The 18163-nt window shown below is 43.4% G+C and overlaps 2 protein-coding genes across 2 annotated transcripts; both read right to left on the bottom strand.

The window, feature by feature from the left end:
* Positions 1-603: 603 nt before the first annotated feature.
* LOC135596059 (proline-rich receptor-like protein kinase PERK1) lies at positions 604-4463 on the bottom strand. Its single transcript, XM_065087749.1, has 8 exons — positions 3835-4463; positions 2972-3532; positions 2712-2798; positions 2560-2630; positions 2237-2313; positions 1799-1946; positions 1534-1695; positions 604-1048 (listed from the first exon to the last, which is right to left on the bottom strand). The coding sequence occupies exons 1-8, from the start codon at positions 4340-4342 to the stop codon at positions 746-748; spliced, it is 1917 nt and encodes a 638-aa protein (XP_064943821.1). The 5' UTR covers positions 4343-4463; the 3' UTR covers positions 604-745.
* A 4378-nt stretch (positions 4464-8841) lies between these two features.
* LOC135596060 (indole-3-pyruvate monooxygenase YUCCA2-like) lies at positions 8842-11397 on the bottom strand. Its single transcript, XM_065087750.1, has 4 exons — positions 10115-11397; positions 9465-9713; positions 9254-9376; positions 8842-9169 (listed from the first exon to the last, which is right to left on the bottom strand). The coding sequence occupies exons 1-4, from the start codon at positions 10853-10855 to the stop codon at positions 8984-8986; spliced, it is 1299 nt and encodes a 432-aa protein (XP_064943822.1). The 5' UTR covers positions 10856-11397; the 3' UTR covers positions 8842-8983.
* Between the last annotated feature and the right edge of the window lie 6766 nt (positions 11398-18163).

The following is an 18163-nucleotide window of genomic DNA, read 5'->3' as shown; positions in this document are numbered from 1 at the left end:
CCCACATTCTGCTTAGTTCTTTCTCTCTCTCTCTCATATATATTTTACTGCGAAATTAGATGTGTTTGCAGATGATATGATAAGATAGATAGATATCTTCATTTGGTTCAATAGTTCATGGCAATACATTGGAAAGCAGCTTCTACATTGAATCCTTTCTTCAGCTAACGTCTCAAAATAGGGAATGTTGTGTTCCCCTTTGATAGCACACCATGACTAGTTTTTAGAACTGCAGGAAAGAAGCCTCATTAACCTTTGTTAGTTTGACTTGATTGCAACATATCTGTAATCATTTGAGAGAGCCTTCTTTGTATCTTTAGGATGCTATAGAAGTGGATGTTGGGCAGGCCATTCCTCCATGAGAAAGCCTCAATTCAACACACAATGTCAATAGATATTAGCTTATTTGGCAGACTTAGTGTATAATTAGAGCACAAAAACTCACCTGGGAACCATCAGCATTGTCTTCATTGCCAGCTGAGGGTTCCCAGACTTGCATTCTTAGTATGCTTATGAACCTTGTTATAGAGAGATTAATTGGCAACATTAGATAAGAAAAAAATATAAATATATGTATACAAGAAACAATAGGAAATTACACCATACAAAGAATCGGTTAGCTATTCACCATTCATTATTAGAACAAAAAAGAAACAGACAAACTATAATTGAACCATGAATATAGTCTTAGGAAGAGGTGTGGAACATGAAGTTTAAGCTTTACAAAACAGACTGCAAAATATTCTCACAAACTGCTGCCGTATTCGTAGCTGTCTTTCTTCTTCCCCATCTCTACCTCCTGCGTCTGTGCACCTTCGCTGCTCGATGCAGATGGATTCCGACCATACTCGCTCGTCGGTGCACTGTACTCGCTGCTGGCATACTCTTGAGTGGTCAGGGCCATTTTTCTAAACTTCTTCATGTCCTCATTATATTGGCCGGAATCATAATCTGAGCTGCCATATGAGCTGTAGAACCTGCTATGACCGGGTCTGATGCCTTCATGTAAATCTTCAAGAGATACATCTCCTTCTAATGCTCGAAGAATCTGCTTGTTGGTTTCACTCGTTAGGGTTAGTAAAAGCTGGATGTATTAGATAGATAGTAAGCTATTAGAGGCTGACAAAAGAAGAAAAAATCAGTGTCTCATCAGAACCACCTGAAACTTTAGTGCGATATGAATTCGAAAGTTTACAGACTTCTGGAAAACAAGATGCAGATTTGTGCATAGAAAACACTTAAAAGAACAAATGACAATGCAAGACGATAAAACCAGTTTAACAATTGAAGAAGAAAAGGGGTGTACAAGGCTTATGAGCATATAGTTAATAGTGTACGCAATCTTATCCCACAAGTAGAGATGTTATTTATATGATTCAAATCCTAATCATCCAACTTGTAAACGAGCAGTCTTACCTGCCATACATTGTATCAAGACTCATACTTGTGCAAAAAAAATCACTTAAAAATAATTCAAAATAACACAAACACTGATGAAAGACACTTAGAGAAAACATGGAAAGGAAAGAGTACCTGACTCATCCTTGGCCGTCGCCTTGACGAGTGCCGCACACATGCAGCAGCACAGGCAATCATGCGAGCCATCTCATTAGGGTTATAGTTCATTCCCAACTTTGGATCAACAAGGGCATCGTAATTGCCATCCTCGAGAGCTCGAGTAAGCAATGGCCTTGCCTGAAGTCACAAGCAAATTTAAGAATTAAATGTGGGAAGGTAAAAGCAGAAACAACACACCAAGATGATACACACACACAAAAAAGTTAGGAAAAATACTAACCCAGTCAACTAAGCTATCATCCATGAAAGTTTGGGACGAATCAACAGGGCGTCGTCCGGTGATTAGCTCCAGAAGCATGATACCAAATGAAAAGACATCTGATTTGTCAGTGAGTTTGCCTGAAGATGCATACTCAGGTGCCAGATAACTGCAAGAATGCAGGGGCTACAGATTAGAAAAAACTGACCAAGAAATCAAGAGAATGACAACCTCACACCAACATCTTTGTAGCCAAATTGCAACGAGGAAATTGTCAATAGTAGATCCGTTTCCAGATGCAGAAGATATAGCAGAAAATGCATCAAAGTGCAAAGACTAATAATAAAGAAACTTACTCCCAAGATGTAGGTCTTTAGAAGGAGGAATAATTTATTAATCTTGTTCAATAATGATGAGTCCAAACCAAAGCAAAGTGTAAATCTTAGAAATGAAGCATACCCGAATGTTCCCATAACTCTCGTAGAAACATGTGTGTTATTATCAGACGCAAACTTCGCTAGCCCGAAATCTGCAACCTGCAAACAGAACACATAGGTTGAATTAATCAAAGCTACACTGATAATAAAAGTAAAAATTGGTGATTGATTCAGAAGATTTTACGGCACACAATTGTTCTTAAAGATCTATGCTGTTTGGTCTACTCTACCAAGAAGGCCAAAGCTGAAATGTTCATTGCAGATTCAAGCTTGGCTGAGAACATATGGTAGATGGTCTGGTGTGTAACATAAAATGTGATATACCTACAGGATATGTGTCCTTACCTTTGCCACAAACTTATAATCAAGAAGAATGTTGGCTGCCTTAATGTCGCGGTGAATAATCTTAGGATGACCTGGAAATTGAAAATACTAGTGGTTAAGACCGAAACAGGAATCGACGACAATAAGCCTTAAAAAAAGAAGAGATAACTCACAGTCCTCGTGAAGATATGCCAATCCTTTTGCAGAACCCAACGCAATTCTTAGTCGTGTAGGCCATTCCATAGTTGGTCGACCTCTTCCTGGAACACAAAAACTACCTTAGATGAAAGGATCCATTGGAATTAGAACACCATCTATTCGTCTAATATATGTGCATCACTTTTTCATGTGCAAGTCCTCCGGAATTGCACTGTCATAATCCAAAGAAACGTATACATCAAAAATGTATATTGAAACAAGCTTAAATTCTTACCGTGCAAATGGAACTCCAATGTATTATTAGGAACATATTCGTAAACGAGCAGCCTCTTGCCTCCAGAAATGCAATACCCAACCAACGAAACGAGGTGCTTGTGATGAACTCGACTGATGGTCTCAACCTCTGCCTGGAACTCACGCTCGCCCTGTCCGCTCCCTGTTTTCAGCTGCTTGACGGCGACTTCCTTGCCGTTGGGAAGCACTCCTCTGTGCACGTAACCGAAGCCACCTTGTCCGAGGAGATTAGCATCAGAGAAGCCATCGGTTGCCATGGCCAGTTCTTCGTAAGTGAAGGTGCTTTTTGAGAAGCCAAAGGCGACACCAGGAGAAGGTGGAGGCAGTGGGAACTCTGAGCCGGAGTAATTGGATCCAGAACCACCGCTGCTGTGTATCATAGGTGGAGGCGGCGGTGGAGGCAAATCGCCTGCAGACTGTGGAGGACGCGAAGCAAATGGTGGCGGTGGAAGTGGCGGAGGAGGAGGTCCTGAAGGCAGTTTGACAACATGATCTGCTGCTGGTGGAACACTCTGTTGCCAGTATTCACCGTATCTGTCAGCTGAAAACACGTTCTACATTAGTTGGATATGAGATTTATTGTCGATCTGGAAGTCCAAAAAATCTAATTGAAAAGACAAGCAAAATGCAATTATAATAAATTTATTTTTTCTTTGACATGAAAAATATGTATATATTTCTTTCTCACTGTACAAACATTCTGAGCAGTAAGCCACAGAATGAGATGTCTTCGTCTCTCTCTGTCCGATAACCAAACTCGTCTTTGAGAAAAGACACCGAAGAAGAACGAAAGATACATACATATATTTCCAGAAATAGTTACGAAAGGAGGGTAGATCTAACCTTTCGTTCCCGGTGGGGGCGGCGGGGGAGCTCCGAAGTAATATGGCGGCGGCGATGGCAGCCGGCGCTTCTTTTTCCAACAACAGACGCATATAAAGCTTAGCAGCAACAAGATCACCACCCCGCCAACCGCTACCCCGACCACAAGCGAAGTCGAGATCGAGCTCGACGAAGAGGGCGGCGACCGCGTAGACGGGGTCTTGGGTGGCGTAGGAGAAGGCGGTGAGGGTGGCGATCGACCCGATGGTGGCGGCGGCGGCGGCGACGAGGACGAACCGGAAGGGGTCACTGGTGGGGGAGGGGAGGAGCCGGACGGGCTGGAGGGAGGCGGCGAGGCTGAGGGCGGAGACGGGGAGGGGTTGGCGGGGGAGGGAGGGGGCGAGGTCGGCGGTGGAGCGGACGGGGTGGCCGGCGGCGGAGGAGAGGTCGAAGGAGGCGTGGCGGGGGTGGCAGGGGGAGGGGCACTGGCGGGGGCCGGAGGCGGGGACGTCGGCGACGGGGTCGACATTGTTGCCAAGCACCGGGGTTGTCTTGTTGCTTGCTTTCCTCTCCAGTCTTATTGAGATCGACCAGAAAGATGTCTCTGTTCTTGCAGTTGCGTTGGGTTTGGGTTGGGGAGTGACCGAAGGAAAAGGTGGCAGTGCGGGTAATAAATGTTCGGCAGCACGCCGCTGTGGGTCCCGCCCTCTCTCTCTCTCTCTCTCTCTCTCTCTCTCTCTCTTTGGGGGAACAGCGAGGGAGAGAGGCAAAAGAATGTTCAAAATTATCATGTTTGATATCATATCCATTGAGATATATATATATATATATATCAACAAGAAATGTACATTTGATCACATACCATCATTCTCTAAAGTTTCATCCACTTAAAAAAATTTATGATTAATTCACCTAAAACACTTATCTAACTTACCAAAAAAAAATACTTATCTAACTTCCATTTTTATTTTTCCATATGTCTTCCTTATAAAATTATGATAAAAAATATTATGTTTTACTCATGGTAAAAATTATGAACATAAGATGTGAGTGAAAATAATAATCAAAAGCAGTACAGACAGAGACAGACGGTCAGATACTCCAAAATAAATGTATTGAGTAGGCAACTAAAAGAAGTACTCAGAAAAAATAATAATACACAAGTACTGTTACTTGAATGAGATTGACCAAACTCCATGTGATGTGACTTCAGGGAGGGATCAAAACAGCTTGGCAGAGTCCCATCTTCCATCGACACTTGACTTTGACCTTCGAACTGTTTTGAACTGTAGTTGGGTGTTTTTTCCTGCTGGACTTCTGGGAGAGTTTCTTTCCCAGAAGCTGCATCATAAATATTAAGAAGGTTAGGATTTGCCCAACCTTTTTCTTCCTTGCTGAAAGATGAAAAGAACTCGAAGCCATGTCAAAAAGTTACTGAAACTGATTACAAAACTCATCTACTTCAATCCCTCCAACCATGATTCTCAATAAATAGTGGGACAGACACAATAGACCATTCAACAGCCAGTGTTTGATAATGCAAAGGGCACCAACCAGTAGATAAGATGGAGTATTAATATCAATGATTGCGAGTATTAAGCAGATAATATCTCGAACCAAGTGTGCAGCCAATGAACCAAGTATTAATAATATCCAGCACACTCGAGCTTTAGAATCTCCCATGGCAAACCTCACTGATGAGATGAGGTGCAAGAAAGATCCAACAAGCTTACAAGTTCGACCAAAGGTTGGGAGGAATCGAATGATGAGAGAGAGAGAGAGAGAGGTGAGACGTGTGTGCGAATTAAAAGTCTGACAGCAATGATTGCTAGGCAATGGTTGGAGACACACAAATATATTCTGTGAGATGGGTTGGTGAGCGCGGTGGTTCCGGTCGTAGGTGTAAGAGCAGGCCGACGCGCGATGAGATGAAGCTACAAAGAACAGACGAAAGGTTGAGGTCAAATCATCGAACACTTACACGGCATGGCATGTGATGTTTGCTTCGATTCCGCGAATCGCTCCGACGAACAAGCACGCATGTGACTGCCCAACTCATATGCTTGTCCGCGTATCAACGACTTCTTGTCCATCAAAGCTGCATTTAAATGTCTAAAATACCTCTAATGTTATTATAATTCTAATAAGTTTTTAAATGATATAATATCATTTAACTATCAAATGGTCGGTAGTCAATAAAGATTAATTATTATGACACATAAATAAATATATATATATATATATATAATAAATCAAAAAAGAAAATCGCGGAAAATTATTTATGTAGAGGGATAATATGTACGTGTAATTATGGCAGGTAAGTCTCTTATGGGTCTTTTGCCTCAGCCAGTTATGGATCGGAAAGCCCAACATTCTACGTATTGGACTTGAGCGCCTGTGTTGAGCAGCTCAAATTGGGCTTTAATTGGACCCAATGTCGAGAACTCTCCTGTCAAGGAAACACAGTCGACAAGGTGCAGAGGAGGAGCGAGGGCAGTGATTCCAGCAGTTAGCTGACGGAGCGCATCGTTTACTTCAGTTGATCCGTGGGGCGTCACGATCTAACTGTGTTTCTTTCTGTCACTGCAGTGATTAGGTGATTCACCATGATGAGATTGAATCCTTTGGGGGGGGGAGAGAGAGAGAGAGAGAGAGAGAGTTGGGAATGGCGACATCCTCAGCTATGAAAAGCTCCCTTCCACCTCCTAAAAGCTCACAGGAAGAGGATCGGCATCTCCGAGCACCAAGAACCGTCGTCAATCATCGCCCATGGGGTCATTCACAGAGGACAATCTCAACGCCCTACCCACATGGGAAGGAATTAGACTATTTCTCGTGGTATATCTCGGGGATCCCCAGACATGGCCAGTGGAGCTCCCGAGGGCAGCGAAGATTCCGTCGCCACTAGCACTAGCAGATGTGGTAGGACTCCATGCTGGGGGTGGCTGCAGGAGATGGAAGCGCAGTGAAGCTGGGGGAGGCTCTGTCTCCGCTGGGCTGCACTGCACATGTGGGCAGAGACAAGGCTACAGTCCATGGCAACTCGGAACGGATGTGCTCCCACCTTCTCCAACAATGATGAACTCCAGTGGACTTGGCAATACTCATGTAACTCAAGGACAGATGTTTACCTAGGGTTTGCAGTACTACCCAAAGGATCAAACCAGCTGTGTAAAGATCAGGCTTGTTCGATTGCCATACAGGAAATCCTTCGATGCATGTTCCCACAGAACACAGCGATTTTTCTTCGTGTTGATCCAAGAGAATGCCAGCAACTTGGAACTAATCAAGCCTCGAATTGGAACGAGCAAATCTTGATCTCTCACACGTTCCAGCAACTATGAACTGCTTGATTCGGAGTTGATGTGCGAAGAAATGAAAGAGTGGTGCAAGATATTTCCGATCCTCCAATGTTCAAACACGCATGCACATGAGACTTCTTGACCTGCTGCCGATCATGTCGCACTAAACTTGGTTGACGCTTGACAGTACCGCACGCAGATGCATCGAAATGCACGCTGCAACGAGTTCTCAGTTGCCTGAAAGGAAGTTTCAGAATCCTCGACCACTATGAAGTCGTGACAACACAGATCTGCGAATCGAGTAGGCATTGGAATGGAATGGGTTCGTGTTCTGACATTAGACAGTGATTGATCGAGCTAAAGGAGAGGAGGAAGTTGATTCACCGTCGGAAACAGATCCCTGATTCCTGAGAGAATCTATCTCCAGTTCCTGAGGGTGGCGACAGATCCAGTGAAACGGTCAACGGCAGAAGTTGCTTAATGCATGCCCTCCCTTGCTCTTGCCACATAGCCGTCTAAGTATGTCCTCTCTCTCTCTCTCTTTCTCTCTCTCTCTGTGTACTTGTATTACTGTGGAAGCCCACAATCATTGGCGAGCTATTACTTCTGAGACAAATTCTTTGATACCACGTAGCAACATGAATCCTTGGCGAGTATTAATCTCGTGTGATCATAAATATGCATGCAAGCATGTGTTGACTTCCAGCTTGCAGAGGAACACACACACAACAGTGATGGAGACCATCACAAGGCACTGCCTTCCCTGGTTGTTTATGTATATATAGACCATCACTCCTTTGGTCACATGCGCCATCATCCATCCCGCCACCCACCCATTCTAATGGGGTGCTTCGTCGGAGCTCCATCAGGCACCCCATCCTGCGGAGAATTTACTTGTGGTGTGCGTCGGGTTGTGTAGTGTACTTGGGACCGCCACTGACAACTTGCCCATGCATGCCTTGTTTGCTCAATCATTCAGCCTCTGATTCCCACATGGTACCGAGATTCCACAGTGGATGCAGCAGGTCAAGATCCTGTTCTCTTCTCTCTCTCTCGCTCGCTCACTCACTCTCAGTGCAAACTTGCCTGATGAGATGATGAGAATAGTTGAAAGTTGTTTAGGAGGCTTCTCACTGTCTCTTTCCATCACATCCTTACCTAGCTTGCTCCCATGCTACAACTGCTGTTTTCTTGAATTTTGAGTGTGTTTGGTGGTCAGCCAAAATATGACCCAGGAATAGTGAGCGATCTGAAGCTATCTTTTGGTCTTTCAGTAGGTCATAGGATCTGTTTATCTTGGCCTTCTCCGTCAATGAAGTATGGTGAGGTGGGAAGGAGAAAACGCTTGTAGACCATTAATTACTACACCCTGTAAAAAGAAAACGCTTCCCTGAATTGTGGGCAACAGATCCTTGAATCATCATCAAGTAGTATTTGTGGCCCTACTTACTACTTGTCTAGGATCTAAGAATAACATCATGTTTGATCTGCTACCTGTCCTTGTGGTGCAACATCTCTCATGTACCACTGCTCATTGGTTTAGCTATCAACAAGCAAATGCATGAATATTGATTTCACTTAAAACTGTAATAATCCTTGTCATTTAACACAGAAATCAAACTAGTGTATGCCTATCCAAACCAAGTTAATACATGGAAACTAGGAAAAGAAAAGATGGTAGGCATCTCTCTCTCTCTCTCTCTCTCTAAAGAAATATGAGTCAGTCAGCAAGGAAAAGAAAAAGAAAAGCATATACATATAAACATATTGCCGGTGAAACCATGAAAACCCCTTCCTTTTCGATCTCTTACCTTCTTGTTCACCGATCCAAACACCACTGTATCATGTTGGTAGGCGAGAGGAGGCCATTAGCGACAGTTCTCGTCGGTCTTGCAGCATAGCTCGATATCTTGAGCAATCCTCAATGCATCCAGTGATGCTCCAAGCAAGCCTCGTTTGGTGAAGCCGACCGCGTAGAGTCCGTTCCGCCCTTTCCATCCGTTTGGGAATGGCCTCCTCGGCAACCCATCCTTCTCCGAGAAGAACTCCCTCTCCTAAAACAATGGCAGGAAACCCTCCGTGTCAGAGATATATAATGCATCATGGGTACGGAGTAGATGGAACAAGACGATGAGTACTTGTAGCCAACGAGGTACGTTGCTCTGGTAGCCGGTTGCCAAGATTACCACGTCGAATTCTTCCACCGTGCCATCGGCGAATTCTGCTCCATGTTCCATGATCCGCCTTACGGCAGGGCGCACCTGAATTCCATGGAATAAGATGCAATGATAAGAGGCATGGAAGCACTTTGTCGATCGAGCGAGGTGGAGTATGTCCTACTCGACGAACCTTAATGTCCCCAGACTTGATCTTTGCTAGGGTGCCGACGTCGAGGACCGGGGTCTTGCCGGAGTGGGATTTCAACTCGAGGGGGCCTAGCTGGGGCCGGCGGAGGCCAAATTTTGATGTGTCACCGAGCACGAGGCGTGCGACGAGCAGCAGGAATCGATCCACCGTCTTCACGGAGAGCCACTTGAGGAGCCACATGGACAGCCCGAACGTGGAGCGGCCGAGCATCTCCCGGGGCAGGATGTGCACCTGTACGACGTAAAGTAACGCCACAAAGCGATCAGAAGGCGAGCGTAGATGAGCTGTTTCCTATAATCTTTGGCCATCATATGGTTTATCGTGGCCGAAATAGGAACAGATATGCATATGATGATCGCCTGATGTTTAGCGTTGGAATTGAAAGATCGAGGAGGTTGGTTTGGTCGCGGCGATTGGGATTCATGCATTTGTTGATGATGATACTTTGGTTATGGTAGCAGCCAGAATGAAAGAAAAGCTCAAAAAGGAGATGAACGGATGGAGAATCCATCTGTCTTGGCATGCCAAGAACTCGATTCTGTAGTGATATGATTCCTCGAAAGTGGAAAACGCACGTGAATTGGATTTTGATGACACAACGATGATAAGGAGCAAAGCCATGGATGACTCACCGAGTCTCTTACGACCATGGAAGGGTGCGCATTGTGGTTGCAGAGATCCAAGGAGACCTCCATCCCCGAGTTGCCGCAGCCGACGACGAGCACTCTCTTGTTGCGGTACACGTCGCCCCTCCTGTACAAGCTTGTGTGCACGACGGGCCCCTTGAATTCTTCCAACCCGGCGATCTCCGGCACGACGGCCTCGGCGTTCTCGCCAGTAGCCACCACCACCCACCGGCACACGTACTCGGTCCTCTCCTTCTCGCTTCCTCCTCCCGACGACACCGTCCTCACCCTCCAGAAGCCGGCGGCGGCGTCGTACTCGGCGGCCACCACCGAGGCGTTGAACACGGGCTGGATGTCGAATTGCCGGACGTAGGCCTCGAGGTAGGCGACGAACTGCTGCTTGGTGGGGTACGTCGGGAACCACGAGGGGAACGGCAACAGGGGGAGCTCGCAGAACCGCTTCGGGAGGTGGAGGCGGAGGCGGTCGTACGTCCGGAGTTGCCACAGCGATGCGATGCAGTTGGATCGTTCGAAGATCAAGCTGGGAATGCCTTTGTCCTTCAGGCAGGCGGCGACAGCCAACCCCGACGGCCCAGCCCCGACGACGATAGGCCCCGGGAAAAGCACGCGCCGCTCCGCCTTGGCGCCGATCATCGCAGGCTTCATCGACATGAAATGGCGGCTGAAGTTGCCTCGTTGGTGATGACAGTAGAACGGATCGTGGACACTCTTGCATTCAGCCTCCATCCGACAGTCATCCACAGAGGCCCACTCCCGATCAGCTTTCGGCACGAGGACTAACCAGTCTCTAGCAGTCCTGGAGGTTACCGCGAGCACCTTGGCTTCGGACTCCAGGAGGAGAAGGGAAGGCAAGGGAAGGTAAATGAAGAAGGAGGAGAGAGACGAGATTTGGCGAGCATGGGATATTCTTCCTGAGCTGTTGGTAGTTAATGGATCAGAGGGATTCTATCGCTCTTATCCAAACACAGATTAGAGTGAGAGAAAAATGGGGGACTTCGTATCCAGCCTTATCCGTTCGTGGAGCTCCGGCGGAGGAAGCGGAAGGGTGCGAGCCGAGCCCAAGCGAAGCAAAAGGGAGGAGGGGGAGGAGAGAGAGAGAGAGTAGTGGTGCGGTAAGTGTTGCAGTCGGGCTATTTATGCTTGCCATGGGGGAAACTTGGACATGTAGACGTGACACATCGGTAACATGGCATAACCATTATTACTGGGGCATAATAATAGATGCAGTGCATATGAGCGAACTATTGCTTTTGGGGGGATGCAGTGGAAGCGCGAGGGCTAAGATCTCCTTCTGGCCCTCAGTGACTTAATATCTTTATATGATCTGTGAGGAAATGGTGTCCTCAGGTTAGAAGAGCACATGCAGCAAGGCTTGTGCGCCCTGAGGCTACGACAAATTTATGCTGCTCCCCTCATCTTTGGAAATTAGTATGGTTATGCAGTCACATCCCCACTATTTATCTGATCCATGAAAGAAAAATTAGAAGACTTATTATCAGTGTGATATGACATAATATCTGCATCAACCAACAGTGTGCAGTGCAGTCCCAGTTAAGAAGCGTACGAGACTGCTTTGAGAGAGAGAGAGAGAGACGTGGCCAGGGAAACCACAAAGTTCCAAAGCTGAGAGACTGAAATCTAGGATGAGCGACCCATCACAAAAAAAAGCTGTCACCCCAAGCACGAGCAGATTCAATTCAAGTACTCGCCATGATGAATGAACTAACCGGATGCATGTGTCTTCTTCCCAACGATCGTCTTCTCCATCCTTGTTACCTTCGTCACCCAACGCAAGACAAGCACGAGTCCAAAGGAATAAGGCTCAGACCTAGCTAAGGCCCTGTGAGGCTCCCCCACCCTACGTTGCCGTGCGGAGGAGTGGCTTGCATGCGGTGCTGAAGACCAAGCATTACAATCCACTCGAGGCATCCCTTTTCTCTCCCGCTGTCACAGCATGACAGTTGAGATCTGTCCTCAGCTGATGAGGAATCAAAGAGATGGATCTCTCTCTCTTTGCGGACTGATTCAGGTTTCTGAAGCTCTATTCTGAGTTATACCAGCAGATACTGTGAAGGAGGAATTCCTACGAGGTGCATTCTTCCAAGGCTCAAAAGAGACTTGCAGGTGGACCACTGGTGAATGGTGACCGGAGGAAGACGAAGATAAGAGGGACAGCATGTCATTCTACATGATAGGTGTCTAGATCAAGCAAACAGTAAGGCAAAGGCAACATACTGTTCCTGTAACCCACTTCATCTTTGCAGAATCAAAGTAAAATTGGCATAATGCAACAAAGACATCATTCTACCCAACTATTAAATTCCATACTTCACCATTAAATTCTCCATCTCCCACACTGTCAGATTAGCAAAATCCCTAGAGGTCCATAGTCTTTACCAAATGTAGAACGCTCACAGATACAGAAATAGGCTTGCGCCGCCATTTCTTATACCATGGAATGGCTCTCAAATGCTGAGGTCCAGTACTGATTTAAGTAGTCTTGCTGGATCAAACTGTGGCCCCACCACCTCACAAAAGCTCACTGTGCTGCAGTTTTGTGTTCTATCGTCTGGTTGGCCAAGGACTCTCTCTCTCTCTCTCTCTCTCTCTCTCTCTCTCTCTCTCTGTGTGGCACTCCTTGCGGAACTAATCCGCTAGTCTCCTCCTCGTCCAACCTTAAAAGTAAAATAAGCTCGCTCATCATTTCAATGATTGCGACTGCTATATGCTCGATGTCGTCTGGGTCTCTGGGAAACCCTCTAGACCGACAAGATCAGCTTCGGAATCATCGTGTTGGAAAATCCAACGATTCATCGAAAGCTTGGCAGTAGAGGAAAAAATGAGTGGCTCAATCCACCAAGATGTGGAACCGGAAGAGATCCCAGGTTTGATAATGATGATACTAAAGAAAGACTCCCCGATTCCCACCATTCCAATAAGATAGCAATCCGCTGCCTTTGTCGGATCGAAGAACTTCCGCTATACCGAGAGGATCATTACACCACCCACAAGATCAAAGTACCATCTCAAAGATATCAGTCGCCGCTCAACATTGTAACCGAAGAGGTTAAGAGATGAATAAGGTTTTATGAAGAGTCCGTAACCCAATTCCATATTGAAAAAGCCAACACTAACCAATACGCTTTGGTTTTAGGAACTCGAAGATTAAAACCCCCAATAGATCATCAATTCGTCCACTCCACCGTGAGCTTTTTACAGTGAGGGAGGTGAGGAATATACCCCATACGCTTTGAGTAGTGATTAGACAATGGGGTTGCATCTCACGAGTGCGTCCGCTTTGCGGTAGTAGCACATTTCATGATGCAGGATCCTGGAAAGGTGTGGCATCACAAACATTTTGTACTTCCACCATGAGAGAGAGAGAGAGAGAGAGAGAGAGAGAGAGAGAGAGAGAGAGACAGAGAGCAATTCCACTGGTAATAGGATGACAGGAGAGAACCTATCAGAGTTGGGCAGGCCAGTATGAAGACTGGTGTTGTTAGGTAGATGGGAGTCTGCTGACTTTTAGAGACAAAGAGGAGAGCAAAGTTGATGTTGGTGGGAGATTTTAGCATCGGAGTCAGCTTCACTCGAAGAATAATGTTGCAAAAAGGGATGGTTTGGATTGGTACGCACAGCTTCGGTGTGAAGGGAATGAGTCAGTGAACATTTGTGGGCGATTAGAGAACTCCTAATGAGGAAGAGAAAGAGGCACTAAAAGTTATCCTGCTGCTGCTGCTGCAAGAGTCAAGATGTCTGAGACACAAAAGCAACGAATTGATTCCGGCATATCCTTTAGCTTCAAGTGTAGATTAATGCCAAATATGATACTAGTGAGCATTACCAATCCAAATGCACTGTCACTTGGCAGAAGATTTTGAGAATGCTGGGTGATTATGGAGGTGACATAGACATATATGCTTAATGCTATCCATCTCCTCTTCATTCAAATGCATTTTTAATCTGACGTATACAAAGAGTGTTCTACCTCACTTTGACGAACAACCAAAATTTATTTTTATCTATTATATCAGACGAAATTAATGAAGAATAAATTCAGGACGAAAGCAGGTCATGATTTACCTACCACCCACCCAATCTTCTCTAACTTGAGAGAACGGCTGAATGATTACCACTAGTGTCAGCCTAAGCAGAGTGTTAATATCAATAACAAGATAAGCCTCATTTGTTATGGAATATCCATATCATCTATATCTCATATTTCATTGTTATGCATAACAAGTTATCCATAATATCAAACAACCATGGAGCAAATCTTCGTTTTCCTTCAATATGTACTTTCAAGATCTCCAATCAAAAAAGTTGATTCAAATCTATTATCATATCAGTTTAAACACCCTGATAACTATAAGATCTAGTGTCTCTCATGAACAGAAAGATTAATATTCTAGGAGTATTGTTGTCGCAAGTGGGGTACCTACCTACCTACCTACCTACCTACCTGCCCCATGGTGACCAGGGTTAAGGAAGAAAGAAAAGGCCCACAAGGACCCTTACACCAACTTGTATGTTGAGGACTACTGTTTCAAGATCTTTGAAATCACAAAAGCCATTTCTTCATATCCCCTCCATTCTGTCGACATAATATTTGACACTACAAAAGCAATTCTATGATTTGCTTTTGTCAGCCAGAACACCAAATAACTTTGCAGTAGAAATATCATATAGGAAGGCTCAAGGGTAGAGAGTATCAACTCAGCTGGATAGCATCATGGTACTGCAGAGTGATGTGTCGATCCCTCGTCACACCAGGAGCTCCTCAAGTACAGCAGTGAACAATCACCACCATGACCTTGATAAGAAAGGCATCATGAAAAGAAAAGACTAGGGAGGATAATCTGAGATTCCACATCCAGTGAGATACCCCTCGTCATATGTCACCATCAAAGATCTGGTTTCGGTCCTCCCTGAAAGCTATCATATCGGTTCTACTGGGATCCCACCACCTCTGTACATCCCAAATTTTAGACCTTACAACCTGCTGACAAAAACAACCACTCCATCCCTGGGTGTCTTCATGTACCAAACAGGCCCTGATCCACCTGCTTCGTGCAGGAAACTTTTAAAAGTGAAGACAGATCATCCAGCAACCAATCACAGGATTAATTTTCCTAATTCATACCTCAGCCCTTCAACTTGATACTCTTAGGTAGGAAATTTAAGCCTATAGATACAAAGATGAAATTGATGTTCCAGTTGTGCCATCAGTGTTTCCCTAGCAGCAACATAACATAATACTAGTGTAGATAAAACTTGCAGGAACCTTAAAAGCAACATACTTGTCAAAAACCAATAACTACCAACGGATACAGATCTAATATTAGCACTTCCATATCTTAATCCATGAATAGCAAACTAAACATAGACATATATATAAGTGGTTCACTTGTTAAGCCAAATAATATTGGATGAAGCTTGTAAGAACCTTAAACATGTCAAAAACCAAAAACTACCGAGGGATACAAATCTAATATTAGTACTTCCACATCCTAATCGATGAATAGCAAACTGGACATGGACATATATACAAGTGGTTCACTTGTTAAGCCAAATAATATATACACACACACACAAATAGAAGAAGACAAGAAGGATTGATTTGCTTTCTCCAAGAAAGTTATATGATAAAGTTCTAAAGAAGTATGGTATATAACTAGTTCTGCTCGTATAGGATGGACCAATGACAAATATTGTTTATGTATTTGATTGTATTAATTGATTAGAGTAGAGCATAAATTGCACTGTATACTAGAGCTATCAACACAATAAAACCATGAGTTTTATAAGATGCATCTTTAGTAAGACAAAAAAGAGCGTTTAAGGCATAATTCAAAAAAAAAAAAAATAGAAAAGGACTCAAAAGCTTTAGACATTTTAAATCTCTTACTAAGAGAGAGGAGAAGAGAGAGAGAGAGAGAGATCTCAAAACAATATTTGCTTGTAAATAAAAGCAGGTTGCTTATGGTGAAAAGTTTCAGGTGCACCTTAAATTAAGAGAACAAATTTATAACACATTCAGGTGAGTCCGTGCTCTTTCGGTGGAAGTTAGTGTTATAGAGATCAAACTGCTTAGATGGATAAAAAGTTGTTAAACGAAATCAACTAATAAATGTTTTCAATAGTTAAAAATTAGGGACAGTACCAACCGAGGAATTAAGGATAGCACCACCTACCCAATCAATGACAAAACAAGAAATACTAGTTTAAGGTGATTTTGATGTCTGAAACAGCTACAAATACAAAACATTTGAAAAACAAGACAACAACCATAAAAAAGCCTGCTAGCAGTGTTACAAGAAAGGGAAGACCAAAGAACCTAAAATATAAAAATAAAAAATGGTGATCCTGAATTTATTTCTTTAATTTTAACTGGATTAGTTTGGTTTCTTATATCAACCAGCTACACTGAGTTTTGTGTTTTGATATTTTTTTGCTGAAAATCAAGTACACCAATCCTTGAATAATTAATAGGCATTACAGTTGTTGTAATGGCTACCTAACATTTCAGATAGTCTTTTTAAATTTTTATATTTGAAAATGATAACTAGTATACTACAGTGACCTATTATTACTAGACAGTGGACATTACATAATGACAATGATCACTACAAGTATCAGCGTCAAACAAAATGCAAGTTTATGAACAAGATTTAGACAGATCTGAAATTAATTCTTTTGTTAGTTGCAAAGATCACTTGGTCAATAACAGCCATAATTCATTATTACAATCAGTTATAGCAAACAATTAAGTGGTGTATATTGTAATTCAGTCAAACATTAACTGAGGATAGCAGCTAAAATACATTATAACAAGTTTGAACGGTATCCTCAAGTCCCTATCAACATGTTATTGCTGAAACTTAAAATTGATATAGAATGTTAATTATGTAGCATCAGACTGGATAAGATGACACCACTTTTATACTTTACTATTAGCCATGATACTAGAACACCCTGCTAGCTGCACAATTCTTCACATCTCAGTTTAACTTGGTTTGGCTTGAATTTGGCCTCTCCAGCAAGCTAATTGATCGCATCTCCCTGACCTGATACTGATGGCGTATTCCACTGAGATTGGTCATGGTCATACCAGCTTGATCCAATTCAGTTTAAGTAAGAAAAGGGGGAAGGGGAGAGGACTAGGTGATCCCCAACTAAGAGATTTACCTAGCACAATATTTTGAGCATGGTGCCACAAGTATTCAAACTTTGAATCATTTCAAGTCAAACAGAGCAAGTAGACTGATTTTGAACACTCTGGAACCATTGAGATTGATCTTTTAAGAATGGTACTCAGATCTACCAATAACAAGAATGGTACTGATTTTGAACACTCTGGTGCAGAGTTCAAGTAAAAGAATAACAAGAAACAGAACATTATAGTAACTAAAAAGTGGCTTCTTGCAGAGGAAATAGCAACTAGCAAAAAAATTGGTTATACGCAAACTATAGAGGAAGTAGACAGAATAGAGAAGAGGATAAAGATAAGGTAGAAGCAAGAAACAGAGGCCTGGAGAAAAAAGAGGAGAAAGACAAAAGAATAGTGAAAATAAGAGACTACCAAACTGATAAAGTATACAAAAAAAAATTGATACCACAAATTTAAAATCCTGCTGCACCATTTTCTTATCAGTCAATATTCAAGGACCTACACGAACCTTAATACAACTTCTTCATAACAAACATATGGTTTATCTTCAATCCAATCATCTGCAACTATATATAAACATCCTATTCTCCTATATATTATCATTACAAAAGCATAACTTGATTAAAAAAGCCTAAATTGGTTAAAGAAAGTGACGATCAAGATGTAAAATAGAAGATGATTACACAAGCTAACATTGCAAAAGCCCTAGTTTTACTCTAGCATGATTAACTTGTTAGTATACTGAAATCTGAACTACAAAAGGGGACAAAGAAATTAGCCAAAGACTCAAAGCCGACACAAAAGTAAAACAAGAGGAACCCAACTAGGACTTGCCTTGGAATTAGATTTTAGACTCATGTTAA

Source organism: Musa acuminata, chromosome BXJ1-10, assembly GCF_036884655.1.
Source record: "Musa acuminata AAA Group cultivar baxijiao chromosome BXJ1-10, Cavendish_Baxijiao_AAA, whole genome shotgun sequence".
NCBI classification, from domain to species: Eukaryota; Viridiplantae; Streptophyta; class Magnoliopsida; order Zingiberales; family Musaceae; genus Musa; species Musa acuminata.
This window is presented reverse-complemented; position numbering and strand designations above follow the sequence as displayed.